The sequence below is a fragment of the Alligator mississippiensis genome, chromosome 5, assembly GCF_030867095.1.
Source record: "Alligator mississippiensis isolate rAllMis1 chromosome 5, rAllMis1, whole genome shotgun sequence".
NCBI classification, from domain to species: domain Eukaryota; kingdom Metazoa; phylum Chordata; order Crocodylia; family Alligatoridae; genus Alligator; species Alligator mississippiensis.
Window position 1 is genome coordinate 156,011,372 of NC_081828.1, and position 21,716 is coordinate 156,033,087.

The window sequence follows — 21,716 nt, forward strand, 5'->3', positions numbered from 1 at the left end:
CTTGGTGCGTGGCTGAGCCCCTGGCTGAGGAGCTGGGGCTGGGAGGGGCTGGGGGAGGGGGTTTCCAGGTAAAACTCTTGTCATCCCCCCCCCGGGCACAGAGCGGAGGCAAATCCCCGGGAAGCTGAGCTGATCTGCCGTGACCCGGGCTCGCCCAGCTGGGCTGGGCTGGGCGGTGGGCTCCCCTAGCCCTGGATCTGCGGGCTGGGAAGCGCTGGCTCCCCGAGCCATCGGCGCTGAAAGCAAGGCAGAGCCGGCTGGGAAGAGCGGCTCCCAGCGCCCACCTCTCAGCAATCAGCTCCCAAACCCGGGGTGGCAAGGGAGAAAGGCAGGAGCCCGGGGGGAGCTTTTCCCATGTCACGCTCCTGTGCTTGGTGCTGCCCGGGCTGGGACGGGGCTGGGCTGGGCTGGGACTTGTGAAGGGGGGTGGGGAGGAGTGGGGTAGGAGGGAAGGTCCGATTTAAAATTACATTCAATAAACAATAAAAAGGAGCGAGGAGGCGGGGGCTGCGCCGCGCGTGCGGGGCTAGGTGACCTCTGCCTGTGTCTGGATTTTGATTCCATTGTGTCTAAGCGTCCTGTATGTCTGCTGAAATGAAAGGAATGTCGTAAACTCTAATATCAGGCTACCTCCGCTTGTAAAGTCAGCCTCCCCCCCAGCCTGCCCACCCTAAAGTTGTGCCTGCTATTTTTCTGTGCAGATAACCCTGCTGCGAACTGGCTCCACGCGAGATCCACCCGAAAAAAGCGATGTCCTTACACCAAGCACCAAACGCTGGAACTGGAAAAGGAGTTTTTGTTCAATATGTATCTCACTAGGGACCGCAGATACGAAGTGGCGAGGCTGCTCAATTTAACTGAGAGACAAGTGAAAATCTGGTTTCAGAACAGGAGGATGAAAATGAAGAAAATCAACAAAGACAGAGCAAAGGATGAATGATGAGGATGACACCCAGGTTCACTGAAGGGCGGGGTGGGGGGGAAATCCTCCCCTCGATCCCCACTACCCAATGCGACTGTTTGGGCCTCATGTTTGTTGTGGCAATTTCTGATCCTTAGTGTACCTTCTAACAGTAGCATGGAGATGTCGCTTTGCCAGTGCTATTCAGGAGGTACTGTAACACTTTTTCATTTTATAATAGGAAAGCAAAAAAAAAAAAAAAAAAAAAAAAAAAAGGGAAAAAAAAGAAAAGAAAAAAAGGGGGCATTATTGCGGAAGGCTGTTGGTTGGCTTGTATAAATCTACCTGTTTCTTCACGTACGAAAAAAATCAAAAAACAAAAAAACTACCTTTTCATAATGCACAACTATTTACGGACTGTATAGTTTAGCCTACGTAGTTAATTTTATTTGCTCTTTGCGCGGCAGAGAGAGGTCTGCTATGATACTTGAACACTGTGTTTTATTGTGGTAATTATGTTTGTGACTCAATTTATGTGCTTGGGTGCTGTACCAGATGTGATTGTGTAAGCTAGAATTCAATTTGAACTCAGGTTGTTTATGATAAAAAAGTTGCATAGAGTATAGCTCTGTAGTGTAATAAGTCTTTTATGTATAATTAGACAGTTAACCTTTGATTGTAAGCAAAATATATATATATATCCCAATTTAAACACAAAAAAGAAGGAAAAAAGTCTGTCCGGGATGTCTAGGAATTACGGTTCTCAAACTCGTTCCAAGCAAGTCATTTTAGTATGCACAGTTGATATATATATAGTACTGTCTTTGTCAGTTGTATATATAATCTATATATTAAAGAAAAAGTAAATAAACGGACTAGCTTAAATATTGTTTTTGCACCAGTGAGCAGTTATCAGATATCGGAGCTATACATATATGTGAAAAGGGTAACTACCTATGGTTTACGTTTTAATTTTAATCAAATAATTTGATGCTTATTGTAATGGAGTTTAATTTTATTGATAATAAATTATACACAATAAAAACCTACATTGGGTTATTGTAGATTTGTATCGATGATAAAAAATTGGGAAGTTATGTTTATGCAGAACATACACTGTATATTTTGCAATAGTTACCTCATGGCCTACTGACCAAATTGTTGTGTTGAAATGATATTTAACTTTTTGCCAAATAAAATATATTGATTCTTTTATATTTTGTGATGTTTTAGGATTCTTAAGATGGTGCTAGCAGCCAGACTATATAGCCCGGTTTGAATGGGCCGCTTAGGAGAGCTGTAGTGGGGGATAGGCTCTTTATCTGCTCTGGGGTAAAATTAGGCACAGTTATAGCTGAACCAAACCTATGCAAACGGAGGAAGATCTTCTCTTTGCTTAACCGAGAGACCGCAGGCAAAAAAAGCACCCAGATATTTTTATGGAACCCAGTCCTTAGAAAACATAGGAAATAAGCCATCTCAAATAGTGAGGGGCCATGGTCTGCAGTTAGCACGTTTCAATGAAGATTTTAAAAGAGCAGGACCAAAATCCTGAAGATATATTCCTGGGACAATAATGTAAATGAATTAGATAGTCTAATTTTAGCCTGCCAGGTTAATTAGCCCACTATAAAATTTACCATATTACTTTGCCTTCACCAATAGATTAGTTTTAAATTCCGGAACTAATATAACATGCAAAGCCTGTCCTTTAAAAAAAAAAAAGCCTTTCAAGCATTTTTTTTTTACCCCTTGTCCTATATTGGATTGGTAGTTTTGTTCTCTAAAATGCTTTATGCCAAGTAAAAATAACAGTTGCCTTTTATTGTCTCCTAAGATTGAGACGGGGAAAAAAGCTTACGGATAATTATAATGTATTAGATCACTGCTGGTCGCTGGTTTCATCCAGGAGAAGATAGGCTACTAAGCAGAGTGCCCCAGCAAATTCATTTTTTTAAAAAGAGGGGAGAACATTTCTTTTGGGTGAAAGACCTCCCCACCCCACCACCCTCCACCCCAGAGCCGAGTAATCCAAGAAAAAAGCGAAGTCTCTGAGCTGCGTTTGGTTATCCCTGTTTTGGGCGGACATTTTGCCGCTTAGAGGCTAGCCTCCAAAATACGAGACATACAATGCCCTTCTCCTCCAAACCAATATTTGCAAACACGAAGAAGAAATACCTTGTTTGGGAATAGATACATATTTTAGAAAGACAAAATAAAAAAAAAGAAAGACAGGACACTCGTAGTCACAAGTCTTGGCATACGATGTTGTTAGGAAAATTCAGAGCCATACAGTGCAATAAAAGAAAATGACCGCTATAACCGTTTATGGGGTGTAAAACGCTACAGGGCTCAAGACAAAACTTAGGGAGCTCGCAAGAAGTTTACAGATGTGCAAAAGCGCAGGGAGGGAGGGGGGGGGATCTTTCAGCTTCACTTTTTTTTTTTCTTGTTAAAGAAATCCCTGGTCAGTTTTGATGTGTTAGAATTAGTAAAAGGGAAATAGTTCTGGTGCCCACACACTCCAAAAAGCCCCTAATTGATCCCTGTTCCAGGGTTTGGGATGTTCGGACGCCCTCTGTTGTTGCAGACAGAGGAAACTTCAAAGAATCAGCATTAAGAGTGTGTAATAAATGACGGGTCTGCAAACTGTCTGGAATTCGACTCTTAATGAGTTTACAACTGTCCAGCCACAATTAAGATTTTCTACAAAAGCCTTTTCATTTGTTTTGTCTGGCTGTTTCAGATAAAGTGGGTGAGCGGAAATGGCTACCTTTTATTGGCCTTCCTCTTCTGAAATCTAGGCTCGAAGGTGAACGTTTATCTTTAATGGATTTGCAAGGGGAACGTTTTGTGTAATTACGGCTGCTTCGCCGAGCAGCGGCGGCTGCAAACTTCACTGTCCCCGTGTCACTTACGATTTGCAATATCCCAAACGGAGCAGCAGATGGCAGTATGATTCCATGAAAACAGCCGCCGACCCGCCATGAAGCGCCCTGCCAGAGCCCCTGAAAGCTTCTAAAATGTCGACTTTATAGGAGTATAACTGGATTTGAAACAACTAATTTGATCTTAAAAAAGGCCAATAGATTATGCGCAGGGCACGGCATGAGTGATGCCCCAGTGAAAAAGAATACAGCTAGTATCAGAGTGGCCCTGTGACCCAGCTTAAGTACAGTCCCTGGAAAGGTAAACTTTACTCTCGATGTTTAATGTGCTGTTTATTTCTCACTTCCAAAGCCCCTTAGTTAACAGAAGCTGATGAAGCCCTGATGCACTAGTACATTCCCATGTCACCTTTCCCCTTTAAAATATATAAATATATATTAGGCATTATACAGTTAAGCCTATAAACCGAGTGGTTTGATCTCGGTCGGGGCTTTGCTGGATTATTTTATTTGATATTTGAAGAAGCAGGAGTTAGCACAATATTATCTAAGGTTTCACAGGGAGGGTCTGTCCACTTTGCGATTTGCTGTGGCCTTTGTATGGGGAGAGGACACTGAGTCAGATCATTCCCAGGCAGCCTCTTCTTGGTTTAGCAGCAGACACGGTCCCATGGAAGGTCCCTTCAAGAAGCCGCGATGGTCCATACCTTCCTTTGAAAATGACGGTATTTACCAACAACTGCGATTCTTCAATGGCAGCCTTTGATACAAAAGTAGATGCAAAAAGAAAAGCACGGCTTGTGCCCCCCTCCGTCCAGGTCTGTGGGACACGGTGTCATTATATTACAGAGATGCTGATCTGCATGCAGACACCGCGAGCTTGAGGTGGCTCTAAAACATCCTTCTGAAATCCCCCCCTATGTCGTATTTCGATCCCCCCCTGGCTTTTTCCCCCTATTTTTCCGTTGTGTTTTTGTTGCTTTCCTGCTTCGCCCTGAGCGGGCGGAGGAGGGTGATGCTTTTCGGAACCGGTGGTCAAAGCGAGAGAAATTGCAATCGGAAAGAAAATAAAAAGGAGGGAAAAGAAAACACAGAACGCAGTCTGAAATATTAATGTTACTTCTCTCCAGTTAAAGCAAACCAAGTAAATCATTCGCGCCATAGGACTTAACCACTTCGTGTATCTTTGATTTATATTTCTTTAAACCGAGTGCCATTTCTTACAGCCAAACTTCAGGAGCAACGAGGGAGGAGAGCTCCTTGTAATGCCACCCCCCCCCCCCAGTCATTTTAAATCTATTTTTCTTTCTAGGAGTCAATCGGATTTTTTTCTAGGAGTCACTCTACTAGGGGCAACCCTGCCGGAACTCTGTCTGCATTAGCAGTGTTCGACCAGGGCTCGAGAATTACTATTTTTCTTCCTTGGATAGTAACATTATGGCGAAATGAAAATATGCCCATGCATTCCCATAGCAAGCGATACCTGGCCCCGGCAGATGCATGACACTATTCCGATTCCTTTTTTAGATCTATCCCAGTACAGCGACAACAGATTTGGAAACATCAGTTGTCTTCAGCATCACAATTACATCTAGAGATTACTGAAACCACAAGCGATAAGCAGTGCCCCCAGATTGTTTATAACTACTGAGGACGGTTTTGCCTCTACCTTTTGCATCCTGGCAAAGCTCACAATGCAGTAAGAAATCCTCCCGCTTTCTTCGTATGAAAACCCAGGGATCCCTCCTAAGGCACTTTGTAAACAGGGGGGGACATCGGATAAGTGACATTCCGACGCGCGCGGCCCGGTTGTGCTGGAAGGCAGGACTTCATTGCAATGGAAAAGTTGCTTTTCTAGAAAGCGCTGGGATGGATGCAGCCCAGTGACCTGCTCTGGTGTCCAGTCCAGGGGTGCTGGTTTAATGGTGTTCAGCCGAATCTATGGGGGCGGGGGGAGGTGGGAGGAAGGAGGAAAGCTAACCTTTCTTCGAGCCCTTAGTGAGTTTTATTCCCTGCAACTTCCTGCGGAATATGAATATTATTTACCAAGCATGACAAGCAAAGGCGCAGGGGAAATAATAATAAAGTGGGGGCTTCGATATTACTGTCCGGATTATTATTATTATTTTTTAATACGTATTTTAGAGCGCGGCATAGAAGTGGGCGACCACTGCAATGAGCACTGGAGACCCAGCTAGAACATTGCAATATCAATACCCCAGTCTAGACATTGGTTATGTTTGCTGTTTCTTTCTTCTTGCATCTTGGTCTGTTGTCACCAGAGGAGCAATTTATTGGTCTAATGCCATCCAATTCAGCCTCTTTGATCTTCTTAGTCGTCGTCTTGTTTGCTCCGCATTCGTTTAGCTTCTTGGGCCCTTAGTTCTTTCAGGAAAGCTTTTTCTGCTGGGATTTTGTCTCTCTGTTTTTGCGACTACTGTAGTAGAGATGTCTGATATTCCCGAGCCAAAAATCAAGGGGAAGCTGTTTGCTCAGCCGCCGGTTCGGGACTGCGAACAACAACAACAGTATTTGTACATGTTTCGTCCCTGGCAAATACCTTGAGGTAGCCGCAGCATTTGCATAGTCTCTACCACAAATATCTAAATGATTTCGGTTTAGGCTATTTGACTTGCCTCTCTCCGTGCCCTGTATTCAGAGGGCTGCAATATTCCCACGTAAAGTGTGCCTCCGAGCCTCCATCCCCACTCCACCCCACCCCACCCCACCCCACCCCTTTTATATTTTCAAAACGTGAACTTTAGGGTCCGTGCGAAATATAGCCAAGAACAGCTTTAACTGGTGAGAAGGTCTTTGTACACAGGGCACCAAACTCTATAATTTAAAGGAGAATTTCCGGGGCAATTCCATTGTGCTTCTTTCAGTTTATGATGTGCAATATAGCAGGGCAGTAAAAGCTGTCTTTACCAGGACTCCCTGTCTGAGGGAAGGAAACTCTTTTTACGATCCGTTTAAAGGAAGGGTACGGTGCAACATCCTCAATGGAAAGTCATTCTTATTGTTGGGAGGCTGGGTGTTTAGAAAATCAGGAACTTTATCGGTGATCTCAGTGTAGCCTTGCCATCTCCAGCTTAGGACGGGAAGGTAGGTCCGCAGAGAGGTAAAGAAGGCATGAAGCAATAGGTTAAGATCTGAAGCCCTACGTATGTGGTGGCTCTGGAACTTCTCGGTTTTTAAAAAGGTGTTCAAAAAGAGATGTCCTTTTTTGCTACTGCAAGGGGACAGGGGGTGGAATTATTCTCCTATTTCGCACAGTGAATTCGTCATAACTGCAGCCTTATCTTTAGAGAATCAGCGACTGGGTGATTATAAATAAAAAGCGTGATCGATTATTAATTCGCCTTTGAAATACGGGGAGTGGGTTGTATTGGACAGGCAGGGTTTGGCAGCGTGTGCGGGGTACTCTTAGCAGAGCCAAAGGGTTTCAATATTCTTCCAGAATTGTTAGCTTCCTCTGACACATCCTGATTTGGAAGAAGAAAAAAAAAACAAGAAAAAAAAGACAGAAAAGCATTTCTTCAGCCACCCCATCCTGATTCATCTAGCCGAAAGCGATTAGCAGAACGTAGCTTGTCAATATCTTAATAAATCTGTTCGCAAATTAGGAAGCCCAGTATATAATTATTTCACAACTTGCCTTCCTGCAGGAAAAAAATAATGCATGCATGATTAACAGAATCATTTCAACATTTTTTATGATAGCCACATGGTTACAGTTTACTGCAGAGACTTTTTTTTTAATGTGCAAAATGTGTTTTCTTCCCCCCAAATATACGGAATATCGAGCAGCCCAGGACTCTGGCTTGTGTTCATTAGGAAGTCAGATCTGGTGCAAGGTTCGGCTGCTATGCAAGTCCGACTTGGCGGTGGCTTTTTAAGCAGAGAAAAAAAAAAGGGGGGGGGGGAGGATAGAAAATAAAAAATTAATTGAAAGGCAGGCAAAATATATGCCTAGCCATATCTAGCTTTTCTACATCAATACAGCCCTGGAATAGGGAGATATACATAGCACAACACTCGGCTTAAATTTCACTATAGACCCAAGTAAATCTCTGTTTATTTAGTTCCCGTACTTTATCGGGATCTTACAAAATACCATCTACCATGTGCCAGCCTTAACCAAAAAAAGCCCCCTTGTCTTTAATTTGTTAGACATATATTTGATCTTCTTCCCCTTCCATTATAGGATACTGTGAGACACGCTGATCTATACCACCTGTGATGCAGGCGGAGATTGGAGGACGGGGTCATATGACTGGTCACGTGCTGGAGGCAGCTCAGTCCAAAAGAAAATGGGGTTTGGTGTAAATCTGGGGGTGTAATGTTATCATATATCACGCTACCTCGTAAAACCGACACTGAAGCCTACCGGACAACAAATCACAGGTCAAAATTATGAGTTCTTCGTATTATGTGAATGCTCTTTTTAGCAAATATACGACGGGGGCTTCTCTTTTCCAAAATGCAGAGCCTACTTCTTGCTCCTTTGCAAGCAACTCTCAGAGAAGCGGCTATGGACCAGGCGCTAGTGCTTTCACCTCCTCCATGCCTGGCTTGTACAATGTGAACAGTACCATATATCAAAACCCGTTCTCTTCCGGATACAGCCTGGGCTCTGACGCCTACAACCTGCATTGTTCCTCTTTTGATCAGAACATTCCCGTCCTCTGCAATGATCTAACCAAATCCAGCTGTGAGAAAGCGGAGGAAAGCAACCTGCACAGCCAGGCAGAGGCCAATTTCCGGATATACCCCTGGATGAGGTCTTCAGGTATGGGGAACGGAGAGGGCAAGAGCGACGGCAGCCAGGCGAATATGTAGCCAAAATGACTGTCAGCACAGCCTTTATGGTTTTAATTATAGCAGAGGCGCCATTGCGTAGAAAGCCCGTGGCATTGTATGTAAATGAGTATCATAAAACTTTTTATTGCCCAATTAATGGGTTCTAGCCTCGTAAATTTATTTAACTCCATTTGGTATGGAATGTTAGCATTGAGTTTATTTGTGCTGTTGGAGAGAGAAATATCGAGGGCTGGTTATGTACCCTGCCAGCCCACGAGGGGAGAGGGTCCCCCCCAGAGAAGCTGGACTAAAATAACCATCATCATCATCCTCTTCTGGTGGGAGAGGCGGAGGAGAGGGGCGCTCAGGACCGGAGGACCGCCTGGCTCAGGGGCACAGGACTGTATTAGCCCACGCTAGTGTGAGATGTGTCATTTTTTTTCCCTTTTCCAGGCAGCTCAGGGTCTGCGCTTTCGGGGCCCGGGGGTGCGTGTGCGTGCGTGTGTGTGTGTGTGTGCGCGCGCGCGCGTGTGCTTGTGTGTGTGTGTGTAGGGGGGGGTCTTCTCTGCAATGGGTTGTTTCTGAGCGGAGACAAAGTTGCCGTGGGATGGGGAAAGGGATCCTGAGCGTCCTACCCACCCCCCACGGCAGGCTGTGGGCTGCAGAGGTAGTGCCTGGCTGTGTGCAGGGGGAAAGCTGGGCAGTGCGGGGAGCCCCAGGCGAGGGGAGTGCATGCTGGAGAAAGCAATTTCTCCTCTCGCCTCCCCCAAGTATTTTTCCCCCCGGCTTGGGTCTGTTTCAGATGTCTGGATTTGTCCTGCCTGAGCTGGACATGCCGGCCAGCAGAAATGCCTTTGTGTGGGGAAAAGGACGAGGGGTCGCTCTTGGCGGCTGCTGCCTGGCTGTAAATACCGAAGTTTCCATCTACGCGCCCGTCTTCGGTTTCCCAGCTAACTTCTTTGCCTGCTTTCAGGTCCAGATAGGAAGCGGGGTCGGCAGACGTACACCCGCTACCAGACCCTGGAGCTGGAGAAGGAATTCCACTTCAACCGCTATCTGACCCGCAGGCGGAGGATAGAGATCGCCCATGCCCTGTGCCTGACGGAAAGGCAGATCAAGATCTGGTTCCAGAACCGGCGCATGAAGTGGAAGAAGGAGCACAAGGAGGAGAGCTCCAGCACCCCGGCACCCAACGACACCACGTCAGCAGCAGCGTCTGTGGAGAAAGTGGAAGAGGAGGAAGAAGAGGAGGAATAAAAGTCCCATCCCATGAAGCAATCCCAAGTATTCTGCACGCACGTGACAGTTGTAAAAGCTCCCTTCAAAAAAAAAAAAAGACTCACTCTTTCATTTTAGAAATCAGTCCCCTTTTAATGAGCATCTTGAAAGCGAGCGTCTGCAGGCATGAAAGGGCTCCCCGAGTGATCCCGCCAGCCCCCCGCCTCAGCCCAGCCCCATTTCCTGTCTAACCCATTCAAAATGTCTCATCAGATTATCCTAAAATCATCCCGATCGGGTTGTTTTCGTTTGCCCAAGCCTTGGTGGCTTTGTTTTCCTTTTCTTTTGTTTTTTTTTAAGGGGGTACATTTGAGGGGGAGAACTCCTACTTGCACATATAGACAAGCGTTAAGATCCAGAATAACTACCTGGCTCAACTAGTTCCAATCAGTGGTTAAGGGGTAAGTGCATTAGGCTCACAAGAAAAAAAAAAAGCCAACAAAAAAACTACCTAATTTTGAGCAACTAGCTCTGCACTTCCGGTTTCTTTTTTTCCCCCTTTTTAGAGCTCATAGCTAACACCAACAAAAAAAAAGGTTTAAAAAGCAAGGGAAGAAAAATCCTGTACCAATAATGAAACAGAAACCACTACAGCCTAAAGCAATGAGTTGTACTACCTATTTGCCAGACTACCTATATCTTGCTCCGCCTACCTATCTTCTAAAGTATACTGTATTTTAGTAATCAAGAGAAGATAACATACTAATGTGAATCGCAGAATGCTTTTAGAAATCTACATGTAGTCCTTTGAAAAGCACGCATCAATAGCTTTGGTATATAATTTGGTACCGAAAATGCTGACTATATTTAAATTTAAAAATAATATATTTATTCCAAAGCAATTATAAATGGAAACCATATGCTGCACCATATATTTCTTCTCTTTTCTTTACTATTCTGAGAGAAGAAGCAAACACATGCCAATGTTGTACAAAGCGGTTTAATATCTTGCGTTGGCGTCTACCTTTGAATTACACTGATAAAGGGCGTTTTCTTTTCTAGGCTCGTCTCACTTAATATAACTGAAAATGTTGCTTAAAAAGTGAATTCAAATGACCATGTTACCGCCTCTCAAAAATCCTTTTTGTCCTGGTTATTAGAATGTGTTAATATGTAATACCGTGAATTTTCCTACAATCCTACAAATGCTGTATATTTGAACCTTTTTTTTTATCATTTTTATTGTCATAGACCTCATGTGTAAGATCATGTCATAAATTGAGAAGTATGTAATTAATTTGGAAACTTTGTAGCATGACGTATTGTTAAGAACTCTATAAATCCGTCTTGAAGGTTTGGCTAAAGTTTATTCATAAAATTGTATGTTACAATGTGTTTCGCTGTGTTCATTGTGAACATTTGGATATGCCGTGTAAGTATTGGAAGTGGAAAAAAAATGTGTGTGAACTCTCTTTGGAAGTGATTCCGTGTTCAAGTATCTCCCACGATAAATGTGTTTTATGTTACACAGAAAATAAATATGCTTGTTGACAACGAATGGCGTTTCTTTATTAGTGAACACCGCAAAAAAAGCACAATAAAAATAATTTACACAAATAAAGGAATTAGATCAAATAAATCATTTTCATCCGCAATCAAACGGGGGGAAATTCATACGTGATGGATTGAAAGGAATCAGTCACTTTCTCTAGCTCGAGCTTATAATTTTTCAGTTGAGTTGATTAATTAAGCACAAACCATCCTTTAAAAGAGCTCCTGCGTGTGCTACTCTTTAAATCACAACAGAGCTGAAATGCGCCTACATGGCCACGCGGAAATCCGCATTAGAGAAATAATATTTGGTAATGAACCCAAGGCGCAATGCGAAACTTCCAAGCGGGAGCGATCTGTGCCTACGGGTGAGAGCGAGCCACAGGGGATGGGAAAATATTTTTTTAGATAAATAAAATAATAATGATTCCTGGAAAATAAAGCAAAAAAAGTCCGGCAGATCCAGTATTTTGTAAAAGAAATGTAAAAAGATCAGGCAGGCGAGGCTTTATAGAGGGCAAGACAAACAGAGGGAGAATAACACTGGCATCTGCAGAGAAGTTCCCTCGCTCGGCTGTGTGCAGTGGCTGGTCAATGTGTTAATTGCAATTTTAATAAAATTAGTACAAACTCTAGGTCCTTTAAAACTCTAGGGCTGCCTCTCTGGTAAGATGGCGCCTCTCTAAGACCTGCCTCTTCTTAGTGATGAGGAAAAGGCCATAAATCCGTTGTTGTTTATGAAAATTTACAACTTTGCAATACAACTTTATGAGTTGTTCGGTTTTTCCATTGGTCGTTGTCGGTCATGTGGATAGTAACCGTGAACATGAACTTTTTTATAATTTCCCTTGCGAGAATAGAGCTGCATTCTTTTGCTCAGCTCTGTCCTGCTTCGGATCTCTCTGGCTTTCAATCCCCCATTTCATTTGTTCTTTGTAAGGCAATAGTGAACAAAGTGTATGGAGGTTCAGCATAAGCAGCCGCCTAGAACACAGATCCTGGATGGCAATTTCCAATTCCTCCGCTGGAAGGTGTGGCATATTGGATTCAAAGCACTGGAGTGGCAGATTTTCAACTTGCAACCTGGCTAATTTCCTGCTTCTTCTGGCACCAAAAGGAGGGCGATTCGTCTCCTGTGCAGCCAAAGCGACAGCTGTCAAAGTAGCAGGGGCTCCTGCTAGCCAGAACCTAAAGGTGAGAAATGTATATAACACTACAGTAAGCAGGGAAACTGTGCAATACCTTTTTTTTTAAAGAGATGCATAGCAGACATGTGAATTTATATCAATTGAAGCATTATCAATCAAAACCCGCGCTTGTTTATACTGAACCGCTTGCATGCAAAAATACAAACGTTTGCTCTTTAGCGAGGCTGCCGTGTCGTTTTAATAAAAGTTATTTTTAATTCTTAAAGATATGCTGGAACATTGCGATTTTTTTTTCAGAATTCAGGTTTATGACATCACATTAAGGAGATTACTTTTTTTTTTTTTGCACGAGGAAAAAAAAAACCCGAAACACGTTCGTTTTTTATTCCACAGCTTTAACAGCAGAATATGAACTGCAATGGTGCTAGCTGACTTTAACTAATAATATTAATAAAAAAAGAAAACACACACAATTTCAGCAAGAGACCAACCAGCATAGCATCGCCTCATTCCATTGCATGTTTTCAAAGGAAGAGGAGGCTATTTCTGGAAGGACAGGGATAGAGGAAAGACAGGCAAGATGGGGCTTCGGTTTCTTTATCAGATGAATCATTGCATGCAAAATAACTGTGTCACGTAACTGTGTTGAACCGGATCCTTGACATGTTTCTGCAGAGGTGGTTTATGGATTATTTGTATAGCGGGCTCGGTGTTACAGCGATGTCAGCTCTGGGAAAGGAGCTTTTTTTCTTTTCATTTCTTTTCTTCCCCCCCCCCTGCTGTTTCTCGCGTGGGGCTGGAAGGATTGGAGAGGGGCATGTGCCAATTGAGTCCGGATTGTGAATACCGGCTGGCGGAGGGGGGAGGGCAGAGCCCCGGCCCCGGGTGTGTGAGCACGCAGGGCACTGGCGTGTGTTGCACGGATCTGGGCTGCCTGCCTGCGCCGGTGGGCTGGAAACCGCGGCTCCGGCGGCGGGGTCTGCTCCTGCTCTATCTCGCCAGCCCTGACAATCATTAAGAATGAGCTGCTGGGAGTGCTTTAAATGTTAGCACCGGTGTTGTTTGTGTTCTCGGGGCCGATAAAGAATTACATTTGCATTGCATTGCATTGCAGTATCTGCTTGACTGCAACTGCAGTGAGCGCCGGATTATTTATTGCAGGGCGAGGGGGTCTCAGTGCTGCCACTGTGTGGCGGAAGTAAGTAGGAGAGGGGAGAGGAAGCACAGGCTGCTGCGAAGTGCAAAGCCTGGGAGGCTGGCGTCCTCCTGGAGAAACCCGAAAAGCCGGCCTACCTCGGGGCGCAGTGCCCGCTACCCCGCGGCCCGGCTTGCCCCCGGGCCTGGGGCTCGGTGCCCGGCTGGGTGTCGGCTGTCGGATCTCACCCTGGGATCTGCTCTGCCAGGAGGGGCTGGAGGCTGCCCAGTGAGGTTGCTAATACTTCAGTCTAAACAAATGCTTTAGACTGCAAAGTGTTTGGATTAGAGGCTATTAGTGCTTTCCCTCGCACGTCTGAACATGAGAAGGGCTTGTAAGTGGCCTGATACACTCCAAGAAGGAGCCTTTTAAGCTTAAGAGGGTAACTGCCCCCGCACCTGTACACTGATGGTGGGCTTTGACTTATTGGCGCGATGGACTCAGGCGCCAGAAACCCCCCTCGCCGCGCTACACGGCGCTGCCCAGATTTCTTGCACGGGGGCTTGATATTTCGGAAGTTGAAAAAATAGGACTCGCCCGGCTGCTGCTCACTTGGCTCCACTGCCCAAAGGTTGGATGGCTTTTAGCTTCCCAGCGCTAAGATTGGAAGCAGAGCTGCTATCCCTGCCTGGGGAGCGCCCCTAGGAAAGCTTTCTTTTTGCAGATTTATATATTTATTTATTTTGGCTGAAATAAAACACGATTGCAATGCAGATTGTTTAGCTGTCGCTATAACAACTCCAGTACACCCTTACCCCTGGCAAATCTGTACTTTCATTTCTCTACGGAAGCAACTGCGAAATGTTTCCATTTATTGTGCGGAGTCATCCGAGATTTAGACTTTGGCGAGAACAATAACTTCAGATTCCCACTGGCCAGTTTCTCTCGCCTCAAAAAGATACGAATAGCAGGCACCCGAGCTCATGTACTGTAAACAGAGATACCCCTCTCTGTTTTTGTGACGAATGCAATGTCTATTTAAACAAAAGACCGGCTGAGCATAACTTTTCGTAAGTAGTGTGGACGCTACATGTTTTGGGTGCACTGAATCTTAATTTCCCCGGTACATTTTCGTTCTAACCTGCCTTGAAAAATATCCATTTGTTTAAAAAAAAAAAAAGACAAACTCCCAAACGATTATTTTTGTTCTCCAGGTGGATTATGCTTATCTTGCACAGCCCGAAAACTTTGCTGGGGGAGAGTGGCTTTCAGAAAATAAACAGGATTTTTCCTGGCATTGCCAGTACACTTGTATTTTTATTCTTCCAGGTGTGCTTAGAGAAATGAATCTCGATTGGGAAAGATTTTTTTTTTTTTTAAAGGAACGCCTGAGTGCAATAATCAACATCTCAATGGGAATGTGCGACTGAGGACAGTAACAATACCAACTATTGTGGAGGGAGGTTTTAACTCACTCCGGTTTTATAGGTATCGTAATCATCCTCCGGAAATGAGACAAACAATCTTCCCACGACAACAAAACTCCCGCACTGAGGGCTCTCTCGGAAAGGAGCGGGCGCCCATGGCACTTCAAAGCGAAGCGGGCTTAAAATTAGGCTCTTAGAGCCAGTGGAAGAGCCACGTCTGATGAGTAAACACAGCAACTGCAGCCTGGACTGAATTACCAGCCAGCTCAGCGAGTTTCAGCAGCCTTGCTGCGGCTCCTGCGCTGGGCCAAGAATTAGATTTCCGCTCTGGGGTAGCTGCCAGGCTGAACAATTAAGTCCAAGACCTGTGTTTAATGTAATCTATCTATCTATCTATCTATCTATCTATCTATCTATCTATCTATCTATCTATCTATCTATCTAGCTATCTGAGCTAACCCCCGGCTTCACTAAATGATGTGAAGCAGCAACGAAAGAGGCCAGGCTTCTGGTTCTCCAGCTTGGCAGGGCTCTTGTAACGAGGGGCCGCGCTGCTGGGAGGTTTTAACGTGGGGCTTGTACCTCCAGGAGGATGGGGTTTTAAGGGAAGAAGCACGTGCAACTTTATCTGGACGCGGGTTTTCTGAGGGCGCCGGAAACCTGCCCAAGCCCTTGCTAATGAGTCCGCTGGAAACATTGCAAAATCTCTCTCCTGCAGGCCCCCATTTCCTGTCCGCCCCGCACTCTCCACTTTGATGAGCAGAGGGCAGGGGTAGGGGAGAGCTCCTCAGCTCGCCTCGGACAACGGGGCTCAGCTGAGCCACGTATACAGAGGCTGGACTCCGAGCCGGGGCGGAGAGATGGGCTCCTCCAAATCTGAAGGGCAAGATTTCTTTGGGGGGAGGGGGTCTGGCTCTTTAGCTGCCCCCGGGTTAGAGAAGAGAAAGCGACCCACCCCGGGCAGATCGGGCCCTGCCTGCTCTGCCCCAGCGGCGGATCCCTGTCGTGTCGCGCCTTTTAATTGCTCCAAAGTTTCCAGCCCCGGCCTAGATCACCGGCTACCTGTGCTACGGACTGCTGCCAAGGGCTGCTGCCCTCTTCACCGCGCAGCTTGGGGATTTCTCTGCCTCCCACGCTGCAAAACCTAACTTTGGCCAGCCCAGTCGCTCCGGGCACTGCCCCCGGGGCGCTCGCGGCCGCCGCTCTCCTTCATGCTTTGCCGGGGGGGAGGGGCGGCTTCCCTCCCCCTCCCCCGCCGGTGCCCGCTCCTCCCCGGGAGCCGCGGCCGAGCCGCCTGCGCTCGCGGTGCCATCAGTGCGGGGCGCCCGCCCGGGCTCGGGCTTGTTGGGAACTTTGCTGGCTCAGTCGCTGCGGGTCCCAGGGGAGCGGGCTCCACGGCGCGCTCCCATTGGCCGCCCGGCCGTCAGCTGGTGCTATTTGCTGCTGTCGCTTTTGGCGCTCGGCCATCCAGAAACAAACCAGTTCGATGACTACTAATAGTTATAGCCAGATGTACTAATACACAACAAATCACAGTCCTGGAGAGGGGAGAGCAAATGAGTTCCTATTTTGTGAATCCCACTTTCCCTGGGAGCTTGCCTAATGGGCAGGAGTCTTTCCTCGGGCAGATCCCCCTCTACCCAGCTGGCTATGATGCTCTGAGGCATTTCCCAGCTTCTTATGGGGCAGCAAACCTCCAGGACAAGGCTTACACCTCACCTTGTTTCTACCAGCAGTCCAATACGGTCATTGCTTGCAATCGGGCATCCTATGAGTATGGAGCCTCTTGTTTCTATTCAGACAAGGACCTAAGTAGCGCCTCTCCCTCCGGCAGTGGCAAGCAGAGGGGCCACGGGGACTATCTGCATTTCTCTCCCGAGCAACAATACAAATCCGACAGCGTGCAAAGCAAAATTCTACATGACGAAGGCAGCGACCGGAAGTACTCGAGCCCTGTTTATCCCTGGATGCAGCGGATGAACTCCTGCGCTGGTAAGTCATTTGAATGCTATCAAGGGGGGCAAAGGAGGAGTGGGGGGGTGAAGTTTTTTTTGAGTAAGACTTTTATAAAAAGCGCATCCAGAGCGTGCAGAGGAATGGCTGCGACCAGCAAGCTGTAACCTGAGACCTCCCCAGGTTGCTTTCGACCTGGCACCATGGCCACCCTCAAGCAGTTAGGAGCAGCCTGGGTTCCTTGGAGAAGTTGCTGAGTGATGGTGAAAGACTAGCTCTGTGGACACGGTGCCGTTAGGGATTGATTATTTTTTAAGATCCCTCCACAGAGACCTCTCTTCTTCGCTCCTCCAGTGTCCAAGAGTGATGCAAGGAAGATGCCCCCTGTATTGACTAGCCAATGTATTTGTGAGACAGACCCCCCTCCCCCCACGCACCCATCAGCCCCACTCATTAGTATATGAGTATTGGTCATTGAAAGCACGTTTTCTGGTAACGTGTGCACACTTGCAAATCGCCTCGAATTGTGTCTCCCTTAAAGTGGACTTTACCTGCCAGGACTCTCTGGTCTGGGGTGGGGGTGGGGGATGTTACTTGTTTTTAATAAGCACATAAACTTGTTCACTCCAGCTTTGATCAAAAAGCCTCTCCCCTCGCCCAGGTTTTTGAACAGAGAGATAATTACATCTTGGACTTATTTGTAAAAGTTTCACTTTCAAAGGTAGTTCGTATTTTGGAGGATCCTTTGGCATCCGATGGCAGTTTATAGAGAAGCAAGGGGTAGGGGCTATTCTATGAGATTCAGATGAGGTTTACGGTTATGCTTAAATGGCAGTTGTTCCACTGCTATTCTAACTGTAATAGCTATGTATGCACGCTCCCATGCACACACAAACCTACGTGCACACATCCTTGCGGGCGGTTTATATGTATATAAATCGCGCACATTCGTATGTGTGTGGATGTTTGTATGCTTATACACACGCACACGTATGCCTGCCTCTCCACGCCTATGCACACACACCCACATAGATCGTTGAACTGTATACGTGTGTGTATACGAACATATACATATGTGTAAAGTTGTGGAAATTTCACTTTAAATCGGTATAGTCACCGCCTCTGTATATCACAATTGTGCCACTGAACCTGATAATGATGTTCTTCTCTACTTAGAAAGGTTTAATCAGGGAAACTTTTGAAAGCCAGGGTAGCCACCCCTTCTGGGGCCGTATCTGCAAGAGGAGGCAGGATATACTAACCACTATTTCTGAACTGAAATCACTGGGCCCTGTCCAATGCGATCATTTTGTCTTTACTTCTGCAGGTACAGTATATGGAACACATGGGAGACGGGGGAGGCAAACATACACCAGATACCAAACGCTAGAGTTAGAAAAGGAATTTCATTTTAACAGATACTTAACCAGAAGACGACGCATTGAGATTGCAAACGCCCTCTGCCTTACTGAACGACAGATTAAAATATGGTTTCAAAACAGGCGAATGAAATGGAAAAAGGAAAACAAACTCATAAATTCCACACAGCCCAGCAGCGAAGAAACAGAGGAAAAGTCAGGGGAGTAGAATAATATTTAATAAAAGTTTCCAGGCCTTTCCTTGTTAGCGTTTTATTTCCCCTTGTGATCCTTCTGCTACTAAAAAATCCTACAGGTTTTCACAGTCTGTTGATTCCCAAAGGCTTGATTAAAATATATACATTTGCAATCAACTGTGAATTTCTTTAAAAAAAAATAGAAGTTCTTGATTTAGAGCTAGGTAGTGTATATAGTCACGTCTACAAAGCATAAGTGGCGTTGCTTTAGGGTAGTCCAGAAATGCCCCAGGTTTTTAAATATTGGAAGGTGAGCATCTCTGAGCAACTGTCTCTGATCTGACTGTCCGGCTGTAGGCAACAGATAAGGGGGAAGGTGTTTGTCACGGGAAGCGATCGAGTTGTAGAAGGAGCCGAGATATTAGAAGACCCTGTTTTTCTGTCCTAACCCCCGCTAGGTCGGGCCGGCTTGTTCTCCAGGGCTTGGGAGTTGATGGTCTCTACAAACAGAAATCTTCCCCGTGTAGAAAATAATTCACTAGCGCAAAGAGGACAAAGACTTCGGGGGGTTACAACTAATCGATGTACTAAACCTGACCATTCTCTGCCCTTCAAAACGAGGACGCGCCGCCTGATGTTAAAATGCCGGGAACCTGCCTCCAACCCGCACTAGTATTAAAGTAAAAACTCCACCTTAAACTTTGGTCCCGGGGACAGAAGAGCCTTCCACGCGGGGAAATTTCTGTGGGCCAGTTGGGCAAAGGGTGAAGGCAGCTCTCAGCCACCACGGAGGGGAATTGCAATGATGGGATCCATGCCTAGTCATTTATTTTGAAAAGCATTAAAATTCAAGGGTCTGTCCTGCTAAATCGGGGGGCGTTTCGCCCCCTTCTGTGATGTCCAGCTTTCCGATCCCTCACCCTGAAAAAGGACTACACCAGGCATAGAAACTCATTGCTGGGAAATGATTCCTCTGAGGGCTCTCTTGCACTGAAGACGATCCGTGCGGGGGAAATGCTCCCTGCGCTATACGGATGTAGTGGGAGAAGGTGGCCAAATATACAAGTGGATGCGTCAAAGACCCTTTTGTTTGCAAAGCCGAGGCATGTTAGGCTACCGCTCCGAATAGTTGAAGAGCCAAATCGCGAAAACTGTGATGTAAAATGGCTACCACGACGTTTGCATTTGTCTGAAAAAGGGCAAAAAGTGATGCCGAGCATAAAGCTGGATGGATTTTGACCCCAGCTGTGAAGAAGAAAAATACATACATATATATATGTGTGTGTATACATATACACATATATACATGTATGTATGTATATGTACACACACACACACACACACACACACACACATCACACACTATTTATCCTTATTAAGTACCTGCCATTTCAGATCGGCACGACAGCTTTTAATTTTGTTATTTTGTGAAGCGCTTGCAAAAGTAAATAAATAACTAAGTCCACCCATCCATACATCCATACAATAAAGTCAAACACCCAGGGTTGTAATTGCTGTTTGCATGCTAGGATTTATCCTAGGGGTTGATTTATTTGATTTAATTTAATTTATTTATTTTGGTCTGTTTGTTTTGCACTTGGTTTAAATCAGTCACCCTACAGAAAAGCCAGGTTCTTTTTGCAGGTAAAAAAAAAAAAAGAAAAAGAGAGAGGGAGAGAGAGAGAGAGAGCTATAGCAGAACAGGGAGAATAATAAGGAGAGGAATAAGAGCGAGGGAAGGCGAGCAGGGAATGAAAGGGAGCCACTGCACATGCAGAGCAAAGCTTGTCCCCGACCTGCTGCACGACCGCCGGGCTTGCGAGAGCCCCGTGCAATTGGGACGTACTAATGGAACTGTGCGAGAAATGCCATCATTTTGCCGTAATGGGCTGTAACCTCGAGTCGACCCCAGCCCCGCAGCCCCTGGCTGGAAGCGGGAAGATCTGACTTGTCTCCAGAGGGTGGCGCACGAGTCCGACTGACAGCCAGGCGCTGGCGGCGAGAGCCCGCCAAGCCTCCAGCATCCACCCAGCTCCCCCATTAGTGCACGAGTTTACCTCTAGAGGTCATCAGGCAGGATTTACGACTGGACAACAAAAGCACGTGATTTGAAGCCGTACCCCATATTTGGGTGCCTACGTAGGAGGGAACCAAGTACATGTCCCAGTCATTTCCATAATTCATCATAAATTGTGCAAGGGTGCTATAGACGCACAAAACGACCAAGAGCCACAAATCAAGCACACATATCAAAAAACAAATGAGCTCTTATTTTGTAAACTCATTTTGCGGTCGCTATCCAAATGGCCCGGACTACCAGTTACATAATTATGGAGATCATAGTTCCGTGAGTGAGCAATACCGGGATTCCGCCAGCATGCATTCCAGCAGGTACGGGTACGGCTACAATGGCATGGATCTCAGCGTTGGGCGCTCAGCTTCCAGCCACTTTGGTGCCAATGAGAGATCTCGCAATTACCCGTCCAATTCCACCTCTGCCTCGACAGAGCCCAGGTATAACCAACCTGCAACGTCTTCTCATTCGCCTCCACCTGACCCTCTGCCCTGCACCGCCGTGGCTACTTCGCCTGTCAGCGAGAGTCATCACGGGGTGAAAAACTCCATAGCTAACTCTAGCAGCACTTCGTCCACTTCCAGCAGCAGCACTCACATAAGCAGAGAGGGGGTTGGCACGTCGTCTGGGACTGAGGACGACACCCCAGCAAGCAGCGAGCAGGCAAGTGCCCAGACCGACCAAAGCACAGCTCAGCCTTCCCAGCCCCAGATCTACCCCTGGATGCGAAAGCTGCACATAAGTCATGGTAAAGCGCTACCCTGTTTTATTCTTTAAAGGAGGATTTGCGTGAGCCGGCGGGAGCGTGGGGGCGGCTGGGCGGTGGGGGTGCGTGGAGCTGGAGCTGGAGCTGGGGGGGGGGGTGGGGGAAAGGGGACGAAAAACAAGCCCAATCCCTAGGATTGCACTGAGAAAATGTCCTTTCCCAGGCAGGGAGCAATCGGGCACGTTCGCCAGCCTGCTCCAACTCCACCAAGTCTCCCCAACTGGAGGGGCAGGGGTGCATTTTAAATGGGGGGAATTGTGAATAGTGGTTGTCACCGTGCAGTAATTTATGGGGAGA

At 46.3% G+C, this 21,716-nt stretch overlaps 5 protein-coding genes and 1 long non-coding RNA gene across 12 annotated transcripts in view; 5 read left to right on the forward strand and 1 right to left on the reverse strand.

The window, feature by feature from the left end:
• Positions 1–2,116, forward strand: part of HOXA9 (homeobox A9) — a 4,175-nt gene extending 2,059 nt beyond the window's left edge. Inside the window, exon 2 of the mRNA XM_006265364.4 lies at positions 702–2,116. Coding sequence (XP_006265426.1) covers positions 702–940 — 239 coding nt within the window. The 3' untranslated portion in view covers positions 941–2,116. The remainder of the gene's footprint in view (positions 1–701) is intronic.
• HOXA7 (homeobox A7) overlaps positions 1–11,368 on the forward strand; it is a 27,206-nt gene extending 15,838 nt beyond the window's left edge. The window contains exons 2-3 of the mRNA XM_006265363.3: positions 7,997–8,581; positions 9,566–11,368. Of these exons, the coding sequence (XP_006265425.1) occupies positions 8,206–8,581; positions 9,566–9,849 (660 nt within the window). The 5' untranslated portion in view covers positions 7,997–8,205 and the 3' untranslated portion in view covers positions 9,850–11,368. The remainder of the gene's footprint in view (positions 1–7,996; positions 8,582–9,565) is intronic.
• The window catches only part of LOC109285771 (uncharacterized), a 17,245-nt gene continuing 6,523 nt past the window's right edge, over positions 10,995–21,716 (reverse strand). For both annotated transcript variants that reach the window (XR_002093602.2, XR_002093601.2), the window contains exon 2: positions 10,995–12,549. This is a non-coding gene — a long non-coding RNA (uncharacterized LOC109285771). The remainder of the gene's footprint in view (positions 12,550–21,716) is intronic.
• Positions 12,464–21,716, forward strand: part of HOXA3 (homeobox A3) — a 43,880-nt gene continuing 34,627 nt past the window's right edge. For 5 of the 6 annotated variants that reach the window (XM_019497767.2, XM_019497768.2, XM_019497766.2 and 2 more), the window contains exon 1: positions 12,465–12,555. The gene's annotated coding sequence lies outside the window, so the exon portion shown is untranslated. Of the gene's footprint in view, positions 12,556–21,716 lie in introns of all 6 variants that reach the window. The other variant, XM_019497771.2, reaches the window with a different exon arrangement.
• On the forward strand, positions 16,463–18,643 carry HOXA6 (homeobox A6). The gene is made up of 2 exons (XM_006265362.3): positions 16,463–17,063; positions 18,352–18,643. The coding sequence occupies exons 1-2, from the start codon at positions 16,628–16,630 to the stop codon at positions 18,609–18,611; spliced, it is 696 nt and encodes a 231-aa protein (XP_006265424.1). The 5' UTR covers positions 16,463–16,627; the 3' UTR covers positions 18,612–18,643.
• HOXA5 (homeobox A5) overlaps positions 18,647–21,716 on the forward strand; it is a 4,654-nt gene continuing 1,584 nt past the window's right edge. Inside the window, exon 1 of the mRNA XM_006265361.4 lies at positions 18,647–21,401. Within this exon, the coding sequence (XP_006265423.1) occupies positions 20,840–21,401 (562 nt within the window). The 5' untranslated portion in view covers positions 18,647–20,839. The remainder of the gene's footprint in view (positions 21,402–21,716) is intronic.